Source organism: Pelophylax lessonae (assembly GCF_965119305.1).
Source record: "Pelophylax lessonae genome assembly, chromosome: 9".
In the NCBI taxonomy this organism is placed as follows: domain Eukaryota; kingdom Metazoa; phylum Chordata; class Amphibia; order Anura; family Ranidae; genus Pelophylax; species Pelophylax lessonae.
In genome coordinates this window covers 95,488,176-95,510,998 of record NC_138776.1, presented here as the reverse complement: position 1 = coordinate 95,510,998, position 22,823 = coordinate 95,488,176, and the positions used below count along the sequence as shown (strand labels likewise).

General features: G+C 44.5%; 1 protein-coding gene across 3 annotated transcripts in view; it reads right to left on the bottom strand.

Annotated features, from left to right (window-relative positions):
• CNNM2 (cyclin and CBS domain divalent metal cation transport mediator 2) overlaps positions 1 to 22,823 on the bottom strand; it is a 269,756-nt gene that overhangs the window by 33,790 nt on the left and 213,143 nt on the right. For 2 of the 3 annotated variants that reach the window (XM_082268396.1, XM_082268395.1), the window contains exons 3-5: positions 22,643 to 22,780; positions 12,192 to 12,361; positions 2,086 to 2,179 (exon numbers count right to left, since the gene is read on the bottom strand). In XM_082268396.1, the coding sequence (XP_082124522.1) occupies positions 2,086 to 2,179; positions 12,192 to 12,361; positions 22,643 to 22,780 (402 nt within the window). The remainder of the gene's footprint in view (positions 1 to 2,085; positions 2,180 to 12,191; positions 12,362 to 22,642; positions 22,781 to 22,823) is intronic. The other variant, XM_082268397.1, reaches the window with a different exon arrangement.

The window sequence follows — 22,823 nt, the reverse complement described above, 5'->3', positions numbered from 1 at the left end:
GAAAACACTCAGAGCCTCTCCTACTCCACTGGAACCGCCAGGATTTTAACTAGGAAACTGCTAGGTAAACCTGCCAGAAAACCCAATTCCTCATATAATTCCTATATGGGGTACTGGCAAATGCAAAATGCTTTGGTAGTGAAAACACTTTCCTGGGTGAGCCCAATCAGCATCACTTTTGTAATGGAGGATGCAATGGGAAAGACTTGGGATTTTTTTGGCATCGGCCAGGCCCAGAATCTGTGATCTTAGGGGAAGAGGATCCCAACAGCAATAAAAGTGTATTTGCACTTTTGCAGCCAAACTGGGATAACACCTATTTTGAATATGTTACATGCTCTTATTCAAACAGCATAACTTAAAAATTGCAATTTACCTTTTTAGATGTTCTGTTCTGGACATTCCAGCGCTGTAAAATCTTATTAGTTCTCTTTATAAAGGGGGCTGGGCAGCTGTGTTTGCCATAATTAACCCTGTCTGTACTGTGCAGGCAGATCATAATTATCAGTTGTAAACTAGATTTGAACGCTGTCTGTCATAACGAAGCGTTAAGCATTTAGAAGCTAGTCTTCTTGCAATGTATGTTAATGAAAGAACACTCAGCCAGTTCTTAGGACAGACTGACATTTGTTAAAAAAATCCTTGAATTTAGCCACGATGCCTTCACCCGAGAAAGATCTAAAAGGTAGGAAATACTTTTTTGGTATGGTGTGAGAATGGGAATACACATCTAGTGGGGTTCTCAAATTTGACTGCAAAAGTGAAAATACACTTGAAGGTTAGTATGCACCACCACAGTAAGTAAGCCCACACCACCACAGTTAGTAAGCCCACCACAGTCTTCTGTGTATGAGACAGCCCTAGACCCAGAGAATGCTCCTGGGAGCACCTGTCCATAGGAGGATTACAGATACTTAGATTTCATATATGCCTTGTTCTGAAATTTTCTTTGACACCTAAGCCTTCCTCAAAAAGGGGAGGAGGGGGAAGGAGAGCACCCATATTTATGTCCCAGACATTCCAAGCCGGTGAGAATCCCTGAGAGCAGTTCATGCAGTCTATTCATGGCTTCAGAAAATTCCTCCCTTGAAACAAAGGAAGTGAAGAACTGAAACAGTGGAAATACCAGATAAGGGCAGGGATTCAGGGCTATTCTTACCATTTGGGGAGCCATTACAGGGTGACCTGTAAAAGGGGAGCCCTTCCTACATGATATAGGGATTGGAACCCACCCCACTGTCTTTACCCTCATCTATCTGCCTGCTCAAGGCCATTGCCTGCCAAAGTGGGGGATGGGGGGATAAAATAAACCTCTAAATACCAGGGGGAAGCTGCCACCGAACTACGAGAAGGATGCTGAGCAGACTAAGGCCCTGTGGTATGGTGTGTACCAGGATCCCCACAATGTAAGGGCTCAGGAGCAGCAATGGCAGCGTAACGTGCCTGGGTTCCAGCTGAAAATGGTGTAGATGTGTGTGATAACTTTGTACCTGAAACTGCCCCAAAACTCCCATAATACAAAGGAATTCTGCCCTGGGGACTGCCACATTGCTCCACTGAGCACTCACCATATCCATAGTTGCAGAACCAGCAGGCTCAATTTTCACCCATAATTGCATGCACACCCCACAGGGCCTTCAGTAAAGATTTGCTCCCGCTGCTGTCAACCACAGCTAGTAAGGAGGGAGCGGTGAGGGGGGCAGAGCCTCGCTCTGTGTGCCGGCAAGGGACCCCAGAAGAAGAGGATCGGGCTGCTCTGTGCAAAACCATTGCACAGATCAGGTAAGTATGACGCTTTTCTTTTTTTTTTTTTTAATTTGAACCTTTACAAAAAAAAAACTTTAAGTAGGCACTTTTAGGACAATTAGTTAATTCTGCAGCAACTCTTGACGCCTGCGGTTCCACTTCAAGCTTTCAACATAGCAAGCATCTAATGCTTCTATAAATGGATTTACATACTGATTGATGCCATTTTTGTTAGATATACACAGCACATAACATGTACCTACACAGAGGCTTACAGCTCCACAATAACTTTACATGAAAATGTTAAGCAAGTCAACAGCTGTAAAAAAACAGTGCTACCTGGAGATGCTGTGAGTGCCATCACACCATAGTAGGAAAAGGCACCGGCTTCAAATTTCATCCCTTCCTTCCCCGCTTCCACTTCTACTTTCCCCTGCGGATGAACAGGAATTAGTCTCTTCATCAGGGCCATGTAAGTAGAAACATTATGAAAAAAGCACTGACTGAATATGAATATATATCTGAATATAGCTAATGTAAGGAAACATATTTTCATTCTCCAGCTATCAGTTTTCAGTGCAGATTTGAAAATGATGGGTTGCTATAATTCTATATACATTGAACACTTTTTTGTTGGTACACATTGGGGCAGTGAGGACCTCAAATATCAAAATGAAAGTGTGCTGCAAGTCATTTTTTATTTATGTTTTTAATGCTGTTTGTGTGTTTTTATTTTTTTTATGTTAATGCTTCCCCAAGGGATTCCTTTCGTTTGCAGGGATATCTGTAAACTTCCTGTTTTGGCAAGGAGACAGAAAGTGAAGATAAATTTCCCCAATGGGACACAGATGGCATAAAAGAAGGGAAGGGGTTACGACCCTCCCATTTGATTCAAAATGAAAAAAAAAAAAAGTTTAGCCTATAATTCTACTTTAATACAATAACAAAAGTATGGACAAGCAAGGTTGCGAAAACCTATAAGCAACTTTAAAAGAAAACATTGCAATAATAAAATGAAAACTGTGAACTGAAAATACACAATTTTCCTGTTAGGGCAGTGACCATAATTTAAATATATTTGTAAACCAATTACCACAGTTACTAAAGGATGGCTTTGTTGACATTTCAATGGAGAAATAAAGGGTCAGCAACTAATTATAAAAAAGCTAGATTCCTGGCCATCATGCTGACCTGGTAAGTCTATGCTTTTTTAAGCTGGCCATACATGGACTGAAATTTGACTGGTCCAGTAGGAACCGGTCAAATTTTGATCTAGCGATCAAGTTCTGAACACTGAACAGGACAGTCGGCATATTTTCCCTCGATCAGCCAATCAGTTCCACTACTGTTCAGTGAATCTCAGTAGCGAGGGTGTCCCACTGCCAGAATACAATAGTGCAGCGGGTTAGGATTCCCCCAACCCACCTCAAATGTGTGGATGGGAGAATTCGTATGTGTTTTTTTTTTTTTATCTTTGATCAGCTGGCTGTCTGCTCAAAAAAAAAAATCCACCTGTGGTGAGCTTCAGTCAATAGATGGAGTCACTGGACAATTTAAACATATTAGGAGCTCAGTCTGTAATTCCAATAGGGTTGAAGCAAGAGGCAGTCAGTATATTAGCTTTTGCAGAGGGTGTTCACAGAAGCCCATGCAATTCCCTAGTGATAAAGGCCCTTTAAAGTGGTCTTAAATAATTACATAGTTGAAGGTTAAAAAAGTACATGCAGTTCAACAAATAGAAGGGGGAAAAAATGTATACAATCCTATATACACAATCCTATACCCACAGTTAATCCAGAGAAAGGCAAAAACCCCAATAAAGCATGATCCAATTTGCTCCAGCAAGGAAAAAAAATGCTTCCTGATCCCCCACGATGCAATCGGATATTCCTTGGATCAACTTTACCTATAAATCTTAGTATCCAGTTATATTATGTGCATCTAGGAAAGAATCCAGGACTTTTTTTAAAACAATCTACTGAGCTTGCCAGAACCAGCTCTTGAGGGTGTCTATTCCACATTTTCACAGCTCTTACTGTGACTGTGAAGAAACCTTCCTGTATTTGGAGATTAATTCTCTTTTCTTCCAGACGTAAAGGGTGCCCCCTTGTCCTCTGTGATGACCTTAAAGTGAATAACTCAACAACAGGTTCACTATATGGATCACTTATGTACACTGAACAAAATTATAAAAACGCAACACTTTTGTTTTTGCCCCCATTTTTCAAGAGCTGAACTCAAAGATCTAAGACTTTTCTATGTACACAAAATGCCTATTTCTCTCAAATATTGTTCACAAATCTGTCTAAATCTGTGTTAGTGAGCACTTCTCCTTTGCCGAGATAATCCATCCACCTCACAGGTGTGGCATATCAAGATGCTGAATAGACAGCATGATTATTGCACAGGTGTGCCCTAGGCTGGCCACAATAAAAGGCCACTCTAAAATGTGCAGTTTTATCACACAGCACAATGCCACAGATGTCGCATGTTTTGAGGGAGCGTGCAATTAGCATGCTTACTGCAGGAATGTCCACTAGAGCTGTTGCCCGTGTATTGAATTTTCATTTCTCCACCATAAGCCATCTCCAAAGGCGTTTCAGAGAATTTGGCATTACATCCACACATCCAACCGGCCTCACAACCGCAGACCATGGTGTAACCACACCAGTCCAGGACCTCCTCATCCAGCATCTTCACCTCCAAGATTGTCTGAGACCAGCCACCTGGACAGCTGCTTCAGCAATCAGTTTGCATAACCAAAGAATTTCTGCACAAACTGTCAGAAACAGCCTCAGGGAAGCTCATCTGCATGCTCGTCGTCCTCGTCGGGGTCTCAACCTGACTGCATTTCGTCGTTGTAACCAATTTGAGTGGGCAAATTGCTCACATTCGATGGCGTCTGGCACTTTGGAGAGGTGTTCTCTTCACGGATGAATCCCGGTTATCACTGTACAGGGCAGATGGCAGACAACGTGTATGGCATTGTTTGGGTGAGCGGTTTGCTGATGTCAATGTTGTGGATCGAGTGGCCCATGGTGGCGGTGGGGTTATGGTATGGACAGGTGTATGTTATGGACAACAAACACAGGTGCGTTTTAATTATGGTATTTTGAATGCACAAAGATACCGTGACGAGATCCTAAGGTAAATTGTTGCACCATTCATCCATGACAATCACCTCATGTTGCAGCATGATAATGCACGGTCCCATGTTGCAAAGATCTGTACACAATTCCTGGAAGTTGAAAACATCCCAGTTCTTGCATGGCCAGCATACTCACTGGACATGTCACCCATTGAGCATGTTTGGGATGCTCTGGATCAGCGTATACCACAGCGTGTTCCAGGTCCTGCCAATATCCAACAACTTCGCACAGCCATTGAAGAGGAGGGGAGCAACATTCCACAGGCTACAATCAACAACCTGATCAACTCTATGCGAAGGGAATGTGTTGCACAGGTGAGGCAAATGGTGGTCACACCGGATACTGACTGGTTTTCGGACCCCCACAATACAGTAAAATTGCAAATTTTAGAGTGGCCTTTTATTGTGGCCAGCCTAAGGCACAGCTCTGGTGGACATTCCTGCAGTAAGCATGCTAATTGCACGCTCCCTCAAAACGTGCGACATCTGTGGCATTGTGCTGTGTGATAAAACTGCACATTTTAGAGTGGCCTTTTATTGTGGCCAGCCTAGGGCACACCTGTGCAATAATCATGCGGTCTAATAAGCATATTGATATGCCACACCTGTGAGGTGGATGGATTATCTCGGCAAAGGAGAAGTGCTCACTAACACAGATTTAGACAGATTTGTGAACAATATTTGAGAGAAATAGGCCTTTTGTGTACATAGAAAAGTCTTCGATCTTTGAGTTCAGCTCATGAAAAATGGCAAAAACAAAAAAGTGTTGCTCTTATAATTTTGTTCCGTACATTTATACATGTTCATCATATCCCCCCCCCCCCCATCTCTCAAGATAGAATACATTCAGTTCCTTTAAATCTTTCCTCATAGCCAGGCTCCTCCATGCCCTTTATCAGTTTGGTTGCCCTTCTCCAGTTCCCAAATATCCTTTTTGTGGACTGGTGCCTAAAACTGAACTGCATATTCCAAATGAGGTCTTACTAATGATTTATACAGGGGCAAAATGATATCTCTCTCTCTCTGCAGTCCATATCTCTCTTAATAGAAGAAAGGATTTTGCTTGTTTTGGAAAGCGTAGCTGGTCATTGCATGCTCTTAAAACCTATGATCTACGAGAATACCCAGATCCTTCTCAACCATTGCCTCACCCAGCTGTTTTTCTCCTAGTATATATAATGCATACATGCTTTTAGCCTCCAAGTGCATAACTTTACATTTTTCAATATTAAACCTCATTTGCCACACAGTTGCCCAATTAAACAGTGCATCGAGGTCGGCTTGTAAGTTGGAGACATCCTGTAAGGACATTATTTCATTGCATTGCTTGGTGTCATCTGCAAACATTGAAATAATACATTCAATCCCAGATCCTATATCATTTATAAATACTGAACCTTGGGGCACACCACTGATAACCTTGGACCATTCAGAAGATTAATTAATAACCATTACTTTTTGAATACAGTCTTTCAGGACAGTTTTCTATCCATTTACAAACCGATTTTTCCAAGCCTGTAGACTTTACCCTACGCATTAGCTGTGTGTGAAGAAATGTGTAAAATGCTTTTGCTAAATCCAAGTATACAATATCCACAGCCACACCTTTGTCTAAGGTTTTGCGTACCTCCTTAAAAAGTCAGATTTTTCTTATAACTTCTGTCTTTCATGAATCCATGCTGTCTGTTGCTTAAAATATTTTTTTCTAGCAAGAACTCATCTATATGGTCTTTTATGAAACTCTCCAGTATCTTCCCAAATATAGATGTTAAATTAACAGGTCTATAGTTACTTGGTAAAGACGATCCCTTTTTAAATTTAGGCACCACGTTGGCCTTACGCCAATCCAGTGGCACTATTCCAGTCATTAAAGATGTCATAAAAATTAGAAACAATGGCTTTAAAATGACAGAGCTCTATTCTTTTATAACACGTGGGTCTATTCCATTGTGCTTCTTCACATAGAAGGTATTTAATAAATGTGCCTCCTCTTTGTCCCCAGTCACCTACTCTAGATTATTTTGTAAAGGGTCTACATGTTCAGACCTGACCTTTTTACTATTAACATATTTGAAGAACTTTTGGGGGTTTGTCCTACTATCTTTTGCAATCTGTCATTCGTTTTAAATGTTTGCAACCTTGACTTCCTTTTACAAATGTTGTTATATTCTTTGTAACATTTAAATGATGATAGTGTTCCTTCATTTTTATATTTTTTTTAAAGCTATTTTCTTATTATTTATAGCTTTTTTAACTTTGAACATGAGCCACATAGGTTGCCACTGAAATGTACACTTAACCTGAATCAATAGAGCACAGGTCAGATTTACCACTTGACATTTCAAGTAAAGAAATTTTCCTGCAAATATGGCCTTCTTGTGTAATCCAAAGTCTAAAGCAGCCTAGGCGGCTGTCTAGATTACGTGTGTCAATATGTCTACCTAGGAGCATCAGAGAGTCCACTGTTTTCAATCAGAGAGATCCTGCTTAGTATACACTGTATGAAGAGGAAAGCATATATAGGCAAATATGAGCAGCTATTTATTAATAATTACAAAGCAAACCCAGGAACATTTTCCAATCATAAACATACACTGTAAAGGTTATATATTAAGCAATTCTCTTTCATGTGCATAACTAAAACCATTCCAAGCAATGATAGAGCTTCATTATACAACTACAGATGAATTTGAATACCCAGCACTTCTTGTCATGGGGCTGGCTGAGGTCACACACTCAAATACAAAAGCTGGATGCATGGGTTCAGGGAGAAGGTTGTACAAAAGCACCAACTAGATTGATTTTGATGCTGCTGAAAAACAGAATGCTGGGAGGGAATAGAGAAAGGAAGTTCTATATAGGGTCAGGTTTTAGATGAACCTGTATTTGCAAAGTACAGGTCAATTTCATATCAGCTCATGTAATCCCTTGCAAAAAAAGCACTCTGGAGAGGGAGAGACACCATTTTTAAATGATAACCATTCTACGGTTTACAGGGAAAATACTCATGGTGGGGGGATAACTGTGTGCTAGTTGCTCCTTTTTTGTCCAGTTACTGCCTGAGACAGGTTCTGGACCATGCTGTAATGGTTTCCTGCAGAGCCTGGCTAAACTGCCTAGAAGGGGTGTCTGGATCACAAGGCTGGCTAAATAGAATACCAAATCCTTATAAGTAATTTGCATATACAGTATACATGCCAAATGTGTATTCAGCCTTTGCCAAAAGTTCAGCTTTAAAACCCCTCAAACGGTCAGATGCAGCAGTCACAAACATATCCAATTTTCAGTAACCGAATACTTGCAAACTAGAACTGAACACCAAAAACGGTTTTCAGCATGATTACCTGAATTCAGCGTTGTGACAGTCAGAAGATGGCGCAGACCTGAGCACAGCAGTATGTATATTTTGGTAAAACGTAACTCCACTTTTGTTGAGAAAAAAAAAAAAAACATTCCCCTCTGGGTGATCTATGTACATTACAAGGATTTTAACAAATGTTGCAGATTCTGTTTGTTATTCTGAAGAAATCCCTGTGTGTTTGTCTGTATCCATGTGGGAAAGTGAGTCTAATGAGAGTGGTTTCATAATTATCAAACTGCTGTGCACCTGCAGGGCTCTAATGAGGAAAGCTGCTGGGCCTGCATCCCTTTAGCTGTGATTTCCTATTGAAAGTATCTCATCAAAAATTACATTTTTGTTGTAAGGGATGCCTGAAATCTGACTTGTATCTTAGGGTAGAGTTCTGGGGAAATTGGTGAGCAAAATCACACAAGCAGGAAATTATGTTTCTTCGGGGGGGGCGTTCTGTACACATACTGTGTAAAGAACACCTCCGGGTAGCCTTATTGCATTTTCAGAATATTACAGAGCTGCAGATTGAAAAGGAAAGGTAATTTTAATAACATTCAATTACAACATAACTTGTTTCGCAATTGTATATGCTACATTATTTTTTCTTTATCTGCTATCCCCCCCCCACGAAAGTGGAGTTACCCTTTAACTGAGAACTAAGAATGGCCAGTAAAAGGCCAGATACACATTGTGGGAGTTTATGTATCTAATCGGTGATAACTATTGTCCAAAGGTTACATTTAGAGAAAATCTTTATAAATTCTTATCAGACTTTACAATCAAACATGATGATATAGCTGCCGCTGATAATTATGGTACATCTACTCTTACTGCTAGATACCAAAGAATTTTATCAGCATTTGGGGCTTTTGATAAACCATGTTTACCAGCCTCATACACAGTATATAGGATCTTCCTAGAGGTAGATTTTCTAGCCTTTAACCACGTAGGAATCACAGATTCAGACAAACCTCTATCCTTCAGCACCTGGCTTTCAACAGCCAAGCCATTAAAGCCAGCAACTGTAAAGCAGGATGGAAGATTGGCCCCTGGGACAGCAGACCCTCCCTGATAGGAAGTCTCCAAGGAACATCGGCGACCAGCCATACAAGATCGGCGTATCAAGACTGGCAGGGCCAGTATGGAACTGGAACAATCACCCCCTGAAGTAACAAGTCTTGCACTGCCCCAAAGTAACCCCGTATGTGATCTGGGGACAAGTGCAGGTTGGAAGGAAAGAACAGAATGACTATGTGGCCCACTTGTCCTGTACCAGGGAGGTCCACGGATCCGGTAACCAGCGAAGACGTCCCTCCACCCCAGATACGGGTGAGGGCGACTTCATGCAGAGGAAGCCTTGTCTGCAGGTCTGGAAGAGCCATCTTGTTGCTTGCCAGACCAGGATCTCTGGGAGGCCCTGAAGGGCTTTGATCCCTTGTCTTGAGACTCTGATGGATGAAAAAGCCTCTTTTGAGCTGAGAAGAATGGCCCACGTCTAAGACGGCTTCCCTTGCCCTTGGAAGCCTACTCTTCTCCCCCTATGAGGCTCTTAAAGATGTCATCCAAGGAAACTCCAAAAAGGCAACCCCTTACAAGGGGGAGATCAGATAAGGCCTTCTTAGAAGTCTGGTCTGCAGACCAGCATTTCAGCCAGACAACACGCTGAAGGACCAATGCTGATACAGACAGCCTAGAATCAAAGGAGCCGGATCCAAAGAGGCATCACAGATAAACTGTAGCCCCTGGACCAACTGATTGGCCAGCTCCGCAAAGGCAGGGGAAGTCGTTTCCCCTCCAGGTCCCAGCGTAAGGGTTTAGCCCACTCGTTCAGAATTTGCGACACCAGGGCAATAGTAAATACCGGCCTAAGTGCCAACCCAGCCACAGTGAACATATGGCGGGCCAAAGCCTCCGCCCTCCTATCAGCCAGATCTTTAAAGGCCGGGGACTCCTCAACCGGAATTAAGGTAGCTTTTTTTAACCTGATAACCGGTGAGTCCACTACAGGTGTGACCATCCACTTTTTAAGCAAGGAATTCTCATAAGGATACTGCATAGCAAAAACGCTTAGGGACCATAAGAGTGCGTTTTGGACAATCCCACTGTTTTGTGACAATGTTGTCATAGTAAGCGGAAAAGGGGAACACCTTCGCCACTTTGGAGGGTCTGTGGGCGCCAAAAGGGAACGGCCCATCCAATGCAGCATCAGCCACATCCTCCATTTTAAAGTTTCACGTACTGACACAATCAGTGCATCCGTCAGCGCCTTTTTAAGCGCGCTAGAGAAGCAGAGGATCATCCTCACTATCTGAGCATTCAGGGTGCGTGGACGCAGACCCAGTAGGGTGACTTGCGTCCGGGGCAGCCGAAACAGATTCAGCGGCAGATGAGGCAGGGGAGGCGCTATATACTAAGCTCACCCAGAAAACATAATCAGGGAAGGGCCGCCGACTGCGATCCCGCAAAGGGGATGCCAAGCAAGGGCCCGCGAATGGAGCACCTACTTGATCCCTCAAAAAAACAAGGGGGTTGCTCCCCGAGTCCCTCCATAGAGGTATGCATAATAGGAAATAGCCCCCTTAAAAGGGGGCCGCCCGCCGAGACGTGGATGCGCAGGCAGGGCACCCTGATGGTCCCACAGCGCTAAAAAGGGGCAGGTGCCCATGGCTGCCATCAAAAATAAACCACCCCCACAGCGCCACCCCTTCCAAGGGAGGCGCCAAGCTGGCCGCATGGCCTAGTAGGCTGCCCCACATAGCTCCTGACCAGTAGGCCGCAAAGCAGTGGCCTACATTTTTGGCTGGATATGGCCGCGTGAGGTGCGGACCCGCAGATGCTAAACCATCTGCTCCCCCAGCCCAACAACTGCAGCAGGGAGCTCAGGGGACACCCCTGCCCTGGTCACCAACCCCCAGGGTGGTAAGGAACCCTGCTCAACCCCCTCGTTGTGCACCAGGAAAAACCTGGCAAGCAGCAACTCCAAGAAGCCCCCCTTAAGAGCCTGTGGCAAAAGCCAGCTCATAACCTCACCCAGGGAGAAGGGGGGGCCGAAAGACCCACAGTCAGCACCAAAATTTTAGAGGGGCTGGGGAGAAGGAGGGGAACCGGAGGGTCCCACTGTCCTAGGGAGTGGCCCATGTCCACCCCAAAACCCTCCAGGGAAAGAGGACAGCTACTTATTATACCAGGAACAGGGTGGGCACTGCTCCTGACAGAGCACCGCTCCATCAAAAAAGGGGGGCTGTTGGCCAGGAGGAACGCTGCAATTCAGGCCGAGGCCAGAGATCCCAGCAAAAAACAAGGTCCTTACTCCTGACTAGGCAGGGGAAAAAAACTGAGTGCCTATAGCTGAGAGTGGGAGTATACCCCCTGGGACTGAACCTTAGGCGTAGTCCAGCTTTTTCCTGCCTAGTGTCCTACTCCTGTAGGAGGCAGCATAACCCAATGGTCAAGAAGATAAGGAGTTACATAGTTACATAGTAGTTGAGGTTGAATAAAAACAATAGTCCATCCAGTTCAACCTGTGTAGGTGTGTGTGGCCGTAATCATCTCTCATACCCCTGAATGTTCTGATCATTGAGATGTACGTCCAAGAGTCTTTTGAAAGCAACCATACTTCCCGCAGAAACCACCTCTTGTGGTAGAGAATTCCACAATCCTGTAGCCCTAACAGTAAAGAACCCCCTGCGTTGTCTGAGTTTAAAACGCTTATCCTCTAATCGCATTGTATGCCCTCGAGTCCTCATGCAATCCTTTCGACTGAATAGCTTTTTTTCCTTTCTGATGGAGCTGTATCCATCAATGAACGAAAGAGAAAAATAATGTACAGACATATATACACACACATACACACACACACACACACAATCCAGTAAATAATTTAGTTAAAGCATCCAACGTATGGCAAAAATGTTAGAGTGTAAAGCGCCCTGCATCCAGCCTGACCTGTAAAACAAGCACAAAGTAATCCACCGGCTTATTGCGCTGGTAGAGGTAGTATTCAGGAGACTTCTTGATCCTGTCATCAAATTTTAGTTCCTGGATGACGTTGGGATGTTTGAGCAGCCTCAGAAGAATCTTCTCTGACATCTGACATGAGCTGAAGGCATCCACTTCTGGCAGGAAAACACAGAAAAGCTAATTAAACACACATGGCCAACAGGTTATGAACAATTACCTGCAGCAGATTTTTGATTCCAGGAACCAGTTTATGACCTCTGAACAGATAACAGAAAGGATTAGAAAAACTGGAATAAAGGGGCCAATAACCATAATGATTGCTCATTTCACTTTTCTATGTGAACTATGACAATGATGTCTGGACTTTGGCTACTACGATCAGTGCTCCAGTTTTTCAAAGCAGCTCCATTATATATGGTATCAACAGCAGACCCGTGCTGAAATTTCAAGACTGATTTATTAAAGCATTTGAGAATGTTTACACAATATAGTGTTTGTAGGTACACTTCAATTATCCAATATGTGCAGATTAAAATTGGTAAACCGGGATTTTTCTTGTAACAGCCCCTTCCTATTAGGAACTGCATGTATCACACAGGATCGCGCCGCGAGTTCCTGTGCAATCCACATGCAGTTTAGTGCAGGGTGATTTCAGCCTGTTCATTTCGAATGCAATTTCCATGTACATATTTGCCCTTGCAGTTCATTCAGTGCAGAAAAGAATGAAGGTCACTGCACACAATGTAAAGCCTTAAAGGCAAACTGTCAGAGTAGCTATGTTAAGGTGCAAGCTTTAGGTCTATCAAACTAGTCCTTATATCTTTACTTACTTAGTCATTAATACGAAACAAACAATGCAGTCAGATATGTATCAGTACATCAAACCTGCATACTTGTTCGTGGTCAGTGACTCACTAAGGCTAGCCATAGAAGGTTTGAATCTCGGCCGGTTCAGCAGGAACTGGATGAGTTTTGAACCATTAATGGGGAGTCTGAATGTACCAAGCTGATCGATCACTCAATCAACTTGAGTACAACCAGCCTGCCGAATTTGCTTGCGATGGTTGCAAGTGGCTGCTATAGCCGCTAGCTATAACTGTCAGAAGCTGTCCCTCCCGGGAGAAAACAATTGCTTGGCAGGAGGGATTCCCCTGTCAACATAGTCTGTGTTGATGGGGGAATCGTGTGAATTCCTTTCCTGCAACCTGTGGTTACAGGAAAGAAATTTGCACCGTCTATGGCCAGCCTAAGGAGTGAAGAGAGGATAAATATGACCACTTAGAAACTGGTGTCTTAAAAAACGTCAGCAAGACCTGAAGATCACCTCTCCAAAACTGCTAGCTCTGCCCCTCACCCTGGTCTTTTATCAGTCAAGCAGGTAGTTTGTTTTTTTTGGCACATTCATTATCCAGAACAAACTGGGACCCCTCATACTGGGTGGGACACACGGGTGGGGTTAGGAACTCTAGTATACAGTAGATAGATCTCATAAATATAACTCCAATGACATGGCATAGAAATGGAATCTGGCCATACACGGTTTGAATTAACTGATGAACTATTTAATTAGTTGGTGGTCCAGTTGCTCCCATCCAACCCAACATCCTGTGACTGAAATTTTGAAGGAGCCAGATAGAAAATGGTCAGCTGAACCGCAGCTGCATCCAATCAGATGCGCCCATTGTTCAGGTATTCTGACAACAAAAGGCAAAGCAGGAGATTCATCCATCCACGCTGTACAGCATGCAGCAATCTTTTATATTTTTTCGAAAATCCAAGTGTAGGACTAGCTTAAGTCGCTTAGTGTGCATTAATAACAAACAGGCATTGGTGGCCTTCTCTTTTATACCTTTTTACTTAGTTTTACTCTCTGTAGCTAATTATATAGTGCAAATAGTATGTTTTTTAACTTTAAAGTGGTTGTCAACCTCAGACATGAAATTTGAACAAAGCATATTCCTCTATATAGTGTGTATTTGTTTCATTTAAGAACAATAAGTTTATTTCTGTCTGCTGCTTTGTTCCTTTGCTATTAGCATGAATCATGTCTGACAAGTTTTCCTGAAACCAAGAGAAAAATGGTCATAGGGGCCGGATCACCAGCTGACTGACAGCCTCCACTCTATTCCTGTGCGTTCTGTCCTTCCAATTAGCTCTCAGAGCTCTCCTCAATGAGCTTTGCATAGTATAACTTCAGCTCTCCACGCCCTTTTTCTGAGGTGGATATTTCTGTTACAAACGACTGTGGCCCCTGGCCTAAATGAGGCCATGAGCTACAAGTCGTATCTTTGTGTGCGGTCGTGACTGTATACTAATATGTATGTTGGGGCTTGCGTGTTTTTTTTTTTGTTAGGGATCGCCTTGGTTGCAATAATATATTGCTGAATAAAAAGCTATATGGGTATATATTGCTCGCTGAAAAAAATTGTTTGTATTTGATATATAACTGTATTTAATCTAGTGTCTATTTTTGAATAATATGTAACAACTATTGGACAAGTGAATGCATGTATGGTCATTGGGCATATGTATGGGGTGCGTCCGGATTCACCGGGGGAGAAGCCTGTTATGATTTATGGACCTTATGCCTATTTTCCCAATTTTTGGATTTTCTATGGGGGTGAGTGTTGTAGGCTGCCCTTCCGGGCTGGAGGATGTACTGTAGTTTTTTTTTTTCTTTTTGTCAGCGGTGACCACATAGAGAGTACGTTTCCTCTTTTCTCATTGGGAGACACGACTGGGGGGCGGATCCTGTGTAGGTAATCCATTCCCGCCTCCTACTACAGGGATTTGTTCAATGTGAGAGGAAGCGGGAGCATGTGCTGCACTCCTGCCCTCTATGTGGATTCGAGCTGAAATCGATACAAATGAAAAACGAGGCTTGGTTTTTTCGGCTGGTCGGCCATTTTGTTGTCTGATAGTGTTTTCTGGCAACCGCAATCAGTCCTAATGTCTCTCAATACTCAGCTGCTGCACTCAGGTGACATCCATCCCCTAATTCACACAGGCTATATTGAGATCTTTGTATGCCCTAAGTGCAGCTTCAACAGGACATGCTAATGTCCTAATGGATGATACATTTTTCCTGAAAGAGGTACAGACAAAAAGTGTGTTTTCTGTCTTTTTTTTGTTTTCCGTTTACTGCCCTTAATCTTTAGGGACCCTGTGAACTCAGGTTGATCCCTTTTTTTATATATTCATTTTAAGGTGTATGAGCACAGGAGATATACATTTCTTTGGTTGCATCTCTGTATCCCTTTGGATGGGATGCTCATAGATGAGTGCCTATGGCAGGTTGACCCTAATACAGGTACAGCATATGACGTATTTTATATACATGTACTGTTTGATATATTGCTCTTGATGTGGCTACATATGGCTACAATGATGTAAACCCTTTTTGTCCTGCAGATGGTCCCTAGATTGCAATATATTTCTTTGACCTCATACACACCCGTCTAGCAGCCCCCCCCCCCTTCTTTTTGAATAAAAATAAATAAATAAAAAAAAAATATATATGTTATTCAGGAAATGATCTGGTTGATATCCATGATGACAATGGCTCCCCCGGTGGGTCTGTGAAATTTGCCCCATGCACGTGTTCTCAAATGACAAATTTGTAAGTCCACAATCTATTTGAACACAACAAGAAATGTTTCTTTGTTTGTGTAATTGTTATATGGTTTTGATATATGTTTTTTCATATTTAACAGAAACAAAGACTGATCTACAGCCTGGTCTTGATAAAGCTAAGGTCTGCGAAACGTGTCGACCCATTGGCTGTATCAAATTTCTGTCACTGGAACGGGGTCACCTCGTGGTAACCAAGTGGGGGATATAGGATCATCCCTGTCTCCCCACCAGGAGCAAGTGTCCTTTGTTCCAGTTCTTTTTCACATGTCCTGTTTCACTGGTTTTATATTCTGTATATTGTGATGTTCTTGTCATATGTTTATTGTTGAAATATTTTCTATATGTCGATATATGTGTTTTGTCCTTTTTTTTTAAAAGAATAAGTATTGAATAATAAAATTTACAATTTTTTTTACTATTTGGTCTCTTGGTCGTGCCAGTAAAGTCCGCCTTATGAAAGGCAGTGCTAGGGTTCTGCCAATTTTTTGCCCCCTTTTTCTGACAGTTCAGACAAGCTTATATATTCTCAACTTTGAACAGCTGTAGAGAGGAGAAGACTGCAGATAAACAGATACATCTAATGTAGGAGGCTTTGTTTCATATCTTTGTATCACCTAAAACCAGTCAATTCACTGGGTATTTGTAAGGGTTTACAACCACTTTAACACTTGCCAACTTTCCTTTTAAGTCATGCAATAAAATGTGAACCAAACATACACTACATTGTCAAAAGTATTGGGACGCCTGCGTTTACACGCACATGAACTTTAATGGCATCGTCTTCGTACATAGGGTTCAGTATTGAGTTGGTGCAACCTTTGCAGCTATAACAGCTTAAACTCTTCTGGGAAGGCTGTCCACAAGGTTTGGGAGTGTGTCTATGGGAATGTTTGACCATTCTTCCAGAAGCGCATTTGTGAGGTCCGTCACTAATCTTGGACGAGAAGGCCTGGCTCGAAGTCTTCACTCTAATTCATCCCAAAGGTTTTCTATCGGTTTAAGGTCAGGACTCAGTTTCTCCACCCAAAACTCGCTCATCCATGCCTTTATGGACCTTGCTTTGTGCACTGGTGCGCTGTTATGTTGAAACAGAAAGGGGCCATCCCTAAACTGTTCCCACAAAGTTGGGAGCATTAAATTGTCCAAAATGCCTTGGTATACTGATGCCTTAAGACTTCCCTTCACTGGAACTAAGGGGCCAAGCCCAACTCCTGAAAAACAACCCCACACCATAATCCCCCCTCCACCAAATGATTTGGACCAGTGCACAAAGCAACATCCATAAAGACATAGATAAGCAAGTTTGTGGTAGAGGAGCTTGACTGGCCTGACCTCAACCCAAAAGAACACCTTGAACGGAGACTGTTAGCCAGGCCTTCTTGTCCAACATCAGTGCCTGACCTCACAAATGCGCTTTTGGAATAATGGTCAAACATTCCCATAGACACACTCCTAAACCTTGTGGACAGCCTTCCCAGAAGAGTTAAAGCTGTTATAAATGCAAAGGGCGGGCCAACTCAATATTGAACCCTACAGACTAAGGCCAGGATGCTATTAAAGTTTGTGTGTGTGTAAAGGCAGGCGTCCCAATATCTTTGGCAATATAGTGCATGTTCTTGGAAATCAGAAATAAAATAATGGGATTTTGACTTACCGTTATCCATTTCTCTGATGTTCATTGATGGACACAGCTTCTGATTTTCATAACCCTTGGGGTATACTGTCCCCTACAGGAGTAGGACACTAAGCAGAAAAAGAATCTGGCTAAGCCTATGGGCAGTCCCAGGGGGTATACTCCCTCTCTCTGCTATAGGTACAAGCAGATATTGTTATAAGCTGTGTCAGAAAATTACAATTCAACAGAGGGGTGGGTGCTGCGTCTGTCAATGAACATCAGAGAAATGGATTTTACGGTAAGTACCAGGTCACATATATGAGCGGTCAGACATTGCATGTGATTCACACTGCACTGCGGTGCAAATCACATGTGATGTCTGTGCGATGCAAATTCAGGCATGCAGATTGCATGGCTGAATTCGCAATGGCATTCGGACCAAAGTCGCACAGGACCCTTTTTTTTGGTCCGCACTAGAATCAGATCGCATGGGTGTTCACATTCTGATTCCTGCCTGAATTGACAGTTCGCACTGCAATATGCAAACTAATCTGGGGTTGTCAACTTTGTATTGACACCCCCAGCAGTTCGCATTTGGCAGTGTGGAATGCCTGCGAGTCGGGTGCGATGCGGGAACCCGCAGTGGATTCGCAGGGTTCCCGCATCGCACCAATGGAACCGGCACCAAGTCAAAAACCCCATTTTCTCTTTCATTCATTGATGGACACAGCTTCAGATCTTCATAAAAACCGTTGGGACGTCCCACAGCAGTGTTAAACATAAGGGGTCAGAAAAGCGAAAAAATTCCCAAGGCCAAACAGTAGTCAATCAGGCAACAGGAGCTCAACCAAAACAACTGGAGCCCTCCTGAAAAAAAACAATACAGCCTTCAAAGAGAATCAAGTCCTCTAAACCGCAGCCTGCAAAACCTTGCGGCCAAAAAAAGCATCCTCTTTAAACACATCCACTTTACATAACTGTGTGAAAGTGTGCACCAACAACCAGGTGTCTGCCTTGCAAACCTGCGTCACTGACGCCTGATGACGGAAGGCCAAGGAGGCACTAAGTGCCCAAGTAGAGTGTGCCTTAACAGGGAAAGGAAGAACCTGACTCCTGATGGCATAGGCCTGAATAAACGTTTGTCTGATCCATCTGCAAATGGTCGCAGAGGAAGCGACAACCCTGTCCGAGGACCATCCGTGAGCACAAATAGTGAGTCAGACTTCCTAAAAGTTTCCGTAGCTGCCAGGTACACCCTAATTGCCCAGACCACATCCAAGGCTTGCAAGTTAATTTCCTTTGAATTTCCTTTGGATATTTAGGCCTGGGGCACTGGGACTGTAACACAATGTCTACATTCACCTTATCTCTGTCACCAAGTAAGGTGAACAATAGGATAACACTGCCAGTTCCTACACCCTGCGTGCAGAGATGATAGCCACCAAAAAAGCCCCTTTCTGAGACAGAGTAAACCGCACTGGAGGAACCAAATGTCGGACTCCCTGAAGAAAGGTTTGCACCAGGGAGTGTGTGGCCAAGGGTCGCTAGAAGACCTCCAAATCCGACACCTGGCCCTTGATGGTACTCAAGGCCAATTTCTGTTCAACCCCCCGTTGAAGGAAGGTCAAGATCCGAGCCACCGACAAAGAGCAAGGGTGAACCTCAAGAGACTCACACCACGCAATTTACATCTTTCACGTACAATGATAGATCTTCCTAGATGTAGATTTCCTAGCTTTTAACGGTGTTGGATTTACCAGCTCAGATAAATCTCTATCCATCAGCACCTGGCATTCAACAGCCAAGCCATCAAAGCCAGCGACGGTAAAGCAGGATAGAAGGTTGGTCCTTGGGACAGCAGATCCTCCCTGAGAGGAAGCTTCCAAGGAAACGCCGGCGACCAGCCACACCAGATCAGCGTACCAAGCCAGGCAAGGCCAGTCCGAAGCCACTAACATGACCGAATTCCCCTCTGCCTTGATCCTGCCTAGTAGTCTTGGCAGAACCTTTTGAGGAGGCAACCAGTGCATCTGTGGACCGTGCCAGAGGATCCCATGACTAAGCCACAAATCTCTGCCCCTTTCTGTTGAGCCGAGATGCCAAAAGATCCCTCTTGGGGATGCCCCACCGGAGACACAACTAATGAAACACCTCCGGATGAAGGGACGACTCCCCTTGGTCCAACGCATGCCGAATGAGGTAATCCGCCTGCCAGTTTTCTACCCCGGGAATGTGTACGGTGGAGAGGGCTGAAATAACTGTTTTGCCCACCTTAGAATGCCGGCTACCTCCAGAGTTGCCAGGACACTTTTTGTGCCCCCTTGGTGATTGACATAAGCCCCGGCCGTGGCATTGTCCCATTGAATGCGCACTGGACATACCTGAAGATGATACATCCAATGGACCAGGCACAGTCTCATCGCTCGGAGTTCCAAGACATTGATCGGTAGTCTGGACTCTTCCAGTGTCCAGATCCCCTGAGCAGAGAGACTGCGGAGTCTTGTCTCATTTGACCAGAATCTCCCTTTGCAGGGACCTTGTATTAAACTGTGCAAACAGAACCGCCTTGAAGGTAGACAACATCAGGCCCAGCACCTGCATGCAAGTCCGGAGGGAAGATAATCTGCTGGACAGCAGAGGGAGAATTGCAGCCTGCAATTTCTGGAGTTTGTCCAGAGGAAGGAGCACTCTGGCTAAGACAGAGCCCAGAGTCAGACCCAGATACCAGCTTCGTGGATGGAATCAAAGCAGACTTCTGAAAATTCAGAATCCAGCTAAACTCCTCAGAGTTCGTATGGTGTTAACCACCAGAGCAATAGGGGACTCCGCCTGCAGAAGGTCATCCAAGTGGCCCAGTACCGCGATCCCCCATTGGCGTAACAATGCTAGCACTGGGGCTAACACTTTTGTAAAGACCACCTTGAGGTCCAGGATTGCACGCACCTTGCCTTCCTTCCTGGGAACTGTAAACAAGTTTGAGTAAATACCCTGAAAATGTTCCGAAGTCGGAACCGGGACAATCACCCCTTAAAGCAACAGGTCTTGTACTGCCCCAAACAGACTCTATAAACGGTCCGCGGACAGGTGCAAGTTGGAAGGAAAGAACCATGCCAGGGGACAAGAGTGAAACTAGATCTTGTAGCCGGACCAAATGACTTTGTGGACCCACTTGTCTTGTACCAGGGAAGTCCACGGGTCCGGACACCAACTAAGCCATCCCCCCACCCCCGATACGGGTGAGGGCGCAACTTCATGCTGAAGGAGCCTTGTCTGCGGGTCAATGGTGAATACTGGCCTCAGTGCCGAACCAGTCAGAGTGTACATATTGCGGGCTACAGCCTCCACCTTCCTGTCAGCCAGATCCTTAAAGGCCAGGGACTCTTCAACCGGAATCATGGTTGCCTTGTCCAATCTGGAAATCGGAGGGTTCACCACCGGTGGAACAGTCCAAGGGACTCCCCATAGGGGTAATGCCTAGTTAATCGCTTAGGGACCCCAAGGGGACGCTTTGGTCATCCCCATTCTTTAGCGACAATTCTGTCAAAATAGGCGGGGAAAGGAAATGCCTTTGCCGCTCTGGATTTCCCATGAGTGCCAAAGGGAACCTGCACCTCAGTGGCAGCTGTGTCCTCCACCCTTAAGGTCTCACGCACAGATACAGTCAGTGCTTCCATCAGCGCCTTTTTGTGCGCGGCTGCAGATGTGAAGGAACCATCCTCACTATTTGAGGATTCCGGGGCACGTGGTCGAAGACCCAGCAGGATGACCCATGTCCACGGCAGCCGAATCAGATTCAGGATATGATGAGATCAATGAGGCAGGGGAAGGCGGCGGGGGGGGGGGGAGCGCTTTTTGCTAGCCCATCGCCTGAAAGCCACCTCCACCAAGGACACAAAGGACTCCAGGACTGCCATCAGTGCATCGACGGATGATTGGAACCCATTGGGCCCCGCAGCTTTAGAGAGGGGGTCAGGTGGGGAGATGTGCTTCAAAGACTTCATGAGTCACCAGAGGGACCCCAAAAAAGTGTAATGCACTGCAAAGGGACACACCCACCGCGCTGGCAGCACCACCCAGTTGCCAGGCACAAAAAACCAAGCGATCCTCAGCAGAAAGGGAGAGAACCTTACCAGACTCACCACCCAGCAGACACAGGCACTTGCAGCCACCAGGATAATCTGCACTCCAAGAGTGCCGATCAGGAAGTGAAAAGATCCAGGAGTCAGCACCAGGGGATGAGGAGGGGCTCCCATTGCCAAAATCGCCGCCCACAGGGCTCCACTGTCATGGCTATCCCAAGGAGGGGCCCATGTCCACCCCAAAACTCTTCAGGGGGGGGGGAACTACTCACCATACCAGAAACAAGATGGGCACTGCTCCAGACAATTCCCCTCACTATTGAAATGGGGGGACTGTCGACCAGGAGGAACACTACGACTCGGCCCGAGACCCGGTGGTATGCAACCTCGCGAGGCGTTTAACTCTCAAGCCAGCCTCCGTCCAACGAGGCTATGTCGCGGCCGACCTAGGGCAGAGTTGAGGTCTGCGCGCGCTCGCTGGCAAGATTGGGGTGACCACTGGATCTAGATTATCCAGTCCGTCACCCAGTCCAGCAGTTGATTGTAGATCTCACAGGAAAACCAGGAGGGAGAAAAAATTTGCAAGGACCAGAGATACCAACAAGGAACTAGGTCCTTACTCCTGACTAGGCAGAAAAAAAAAAAAACGAAGTACCTATAGCAGAAAGAGGGAGTATAACCCCTGGGACTGCCCATACATAGGCATAGCCAGATTCTTTTTCTGCCTAGTGTCCTACTCCTGTAGGGGCAGTAAAACCCAATGGTTATGAAGATCAGAAGCTGTGTCTGTCAATGAACCAAAGAGAAAAACAGTTTGCAATTAAATGTATTTTCATTTTCATTCATAAAAATCCATCCAACTTGATTTTTGATGCATACATATTGTAATGCAGCCATAAAAATGTTTCTAGAAAACAGGTGTTGACCTTGGCTGCTTTGTTGCATTTGTTTTGAAAAGAATGTCAGATGCCCACAGGAAGCAAGTACACAGGAACAGAGGGGACCATTGGGAACAACTCCAACCTTTACTACCCTCCTTTCTCCCATCTCCAGTCAGGAGCCAGAGCCAAGATTGTTGGTGATCTCAAACTGTGATAAGCTAAACTTGCCTGTTGCTAAGAAACGATGCATAGCCAAGAGAAGCTGTGGTGATATTTTAACCTTCATTTCATTATCGGTTTGCTTAAAAGCGGAGAAATCTTGCTTCCTCTCTCGATGTGTTATTTTCTTTTTCGTCCTGTTATCAGCTAATAAAGTTAAATGAGAGAGGGGGAAAAAAAAGTCACATCG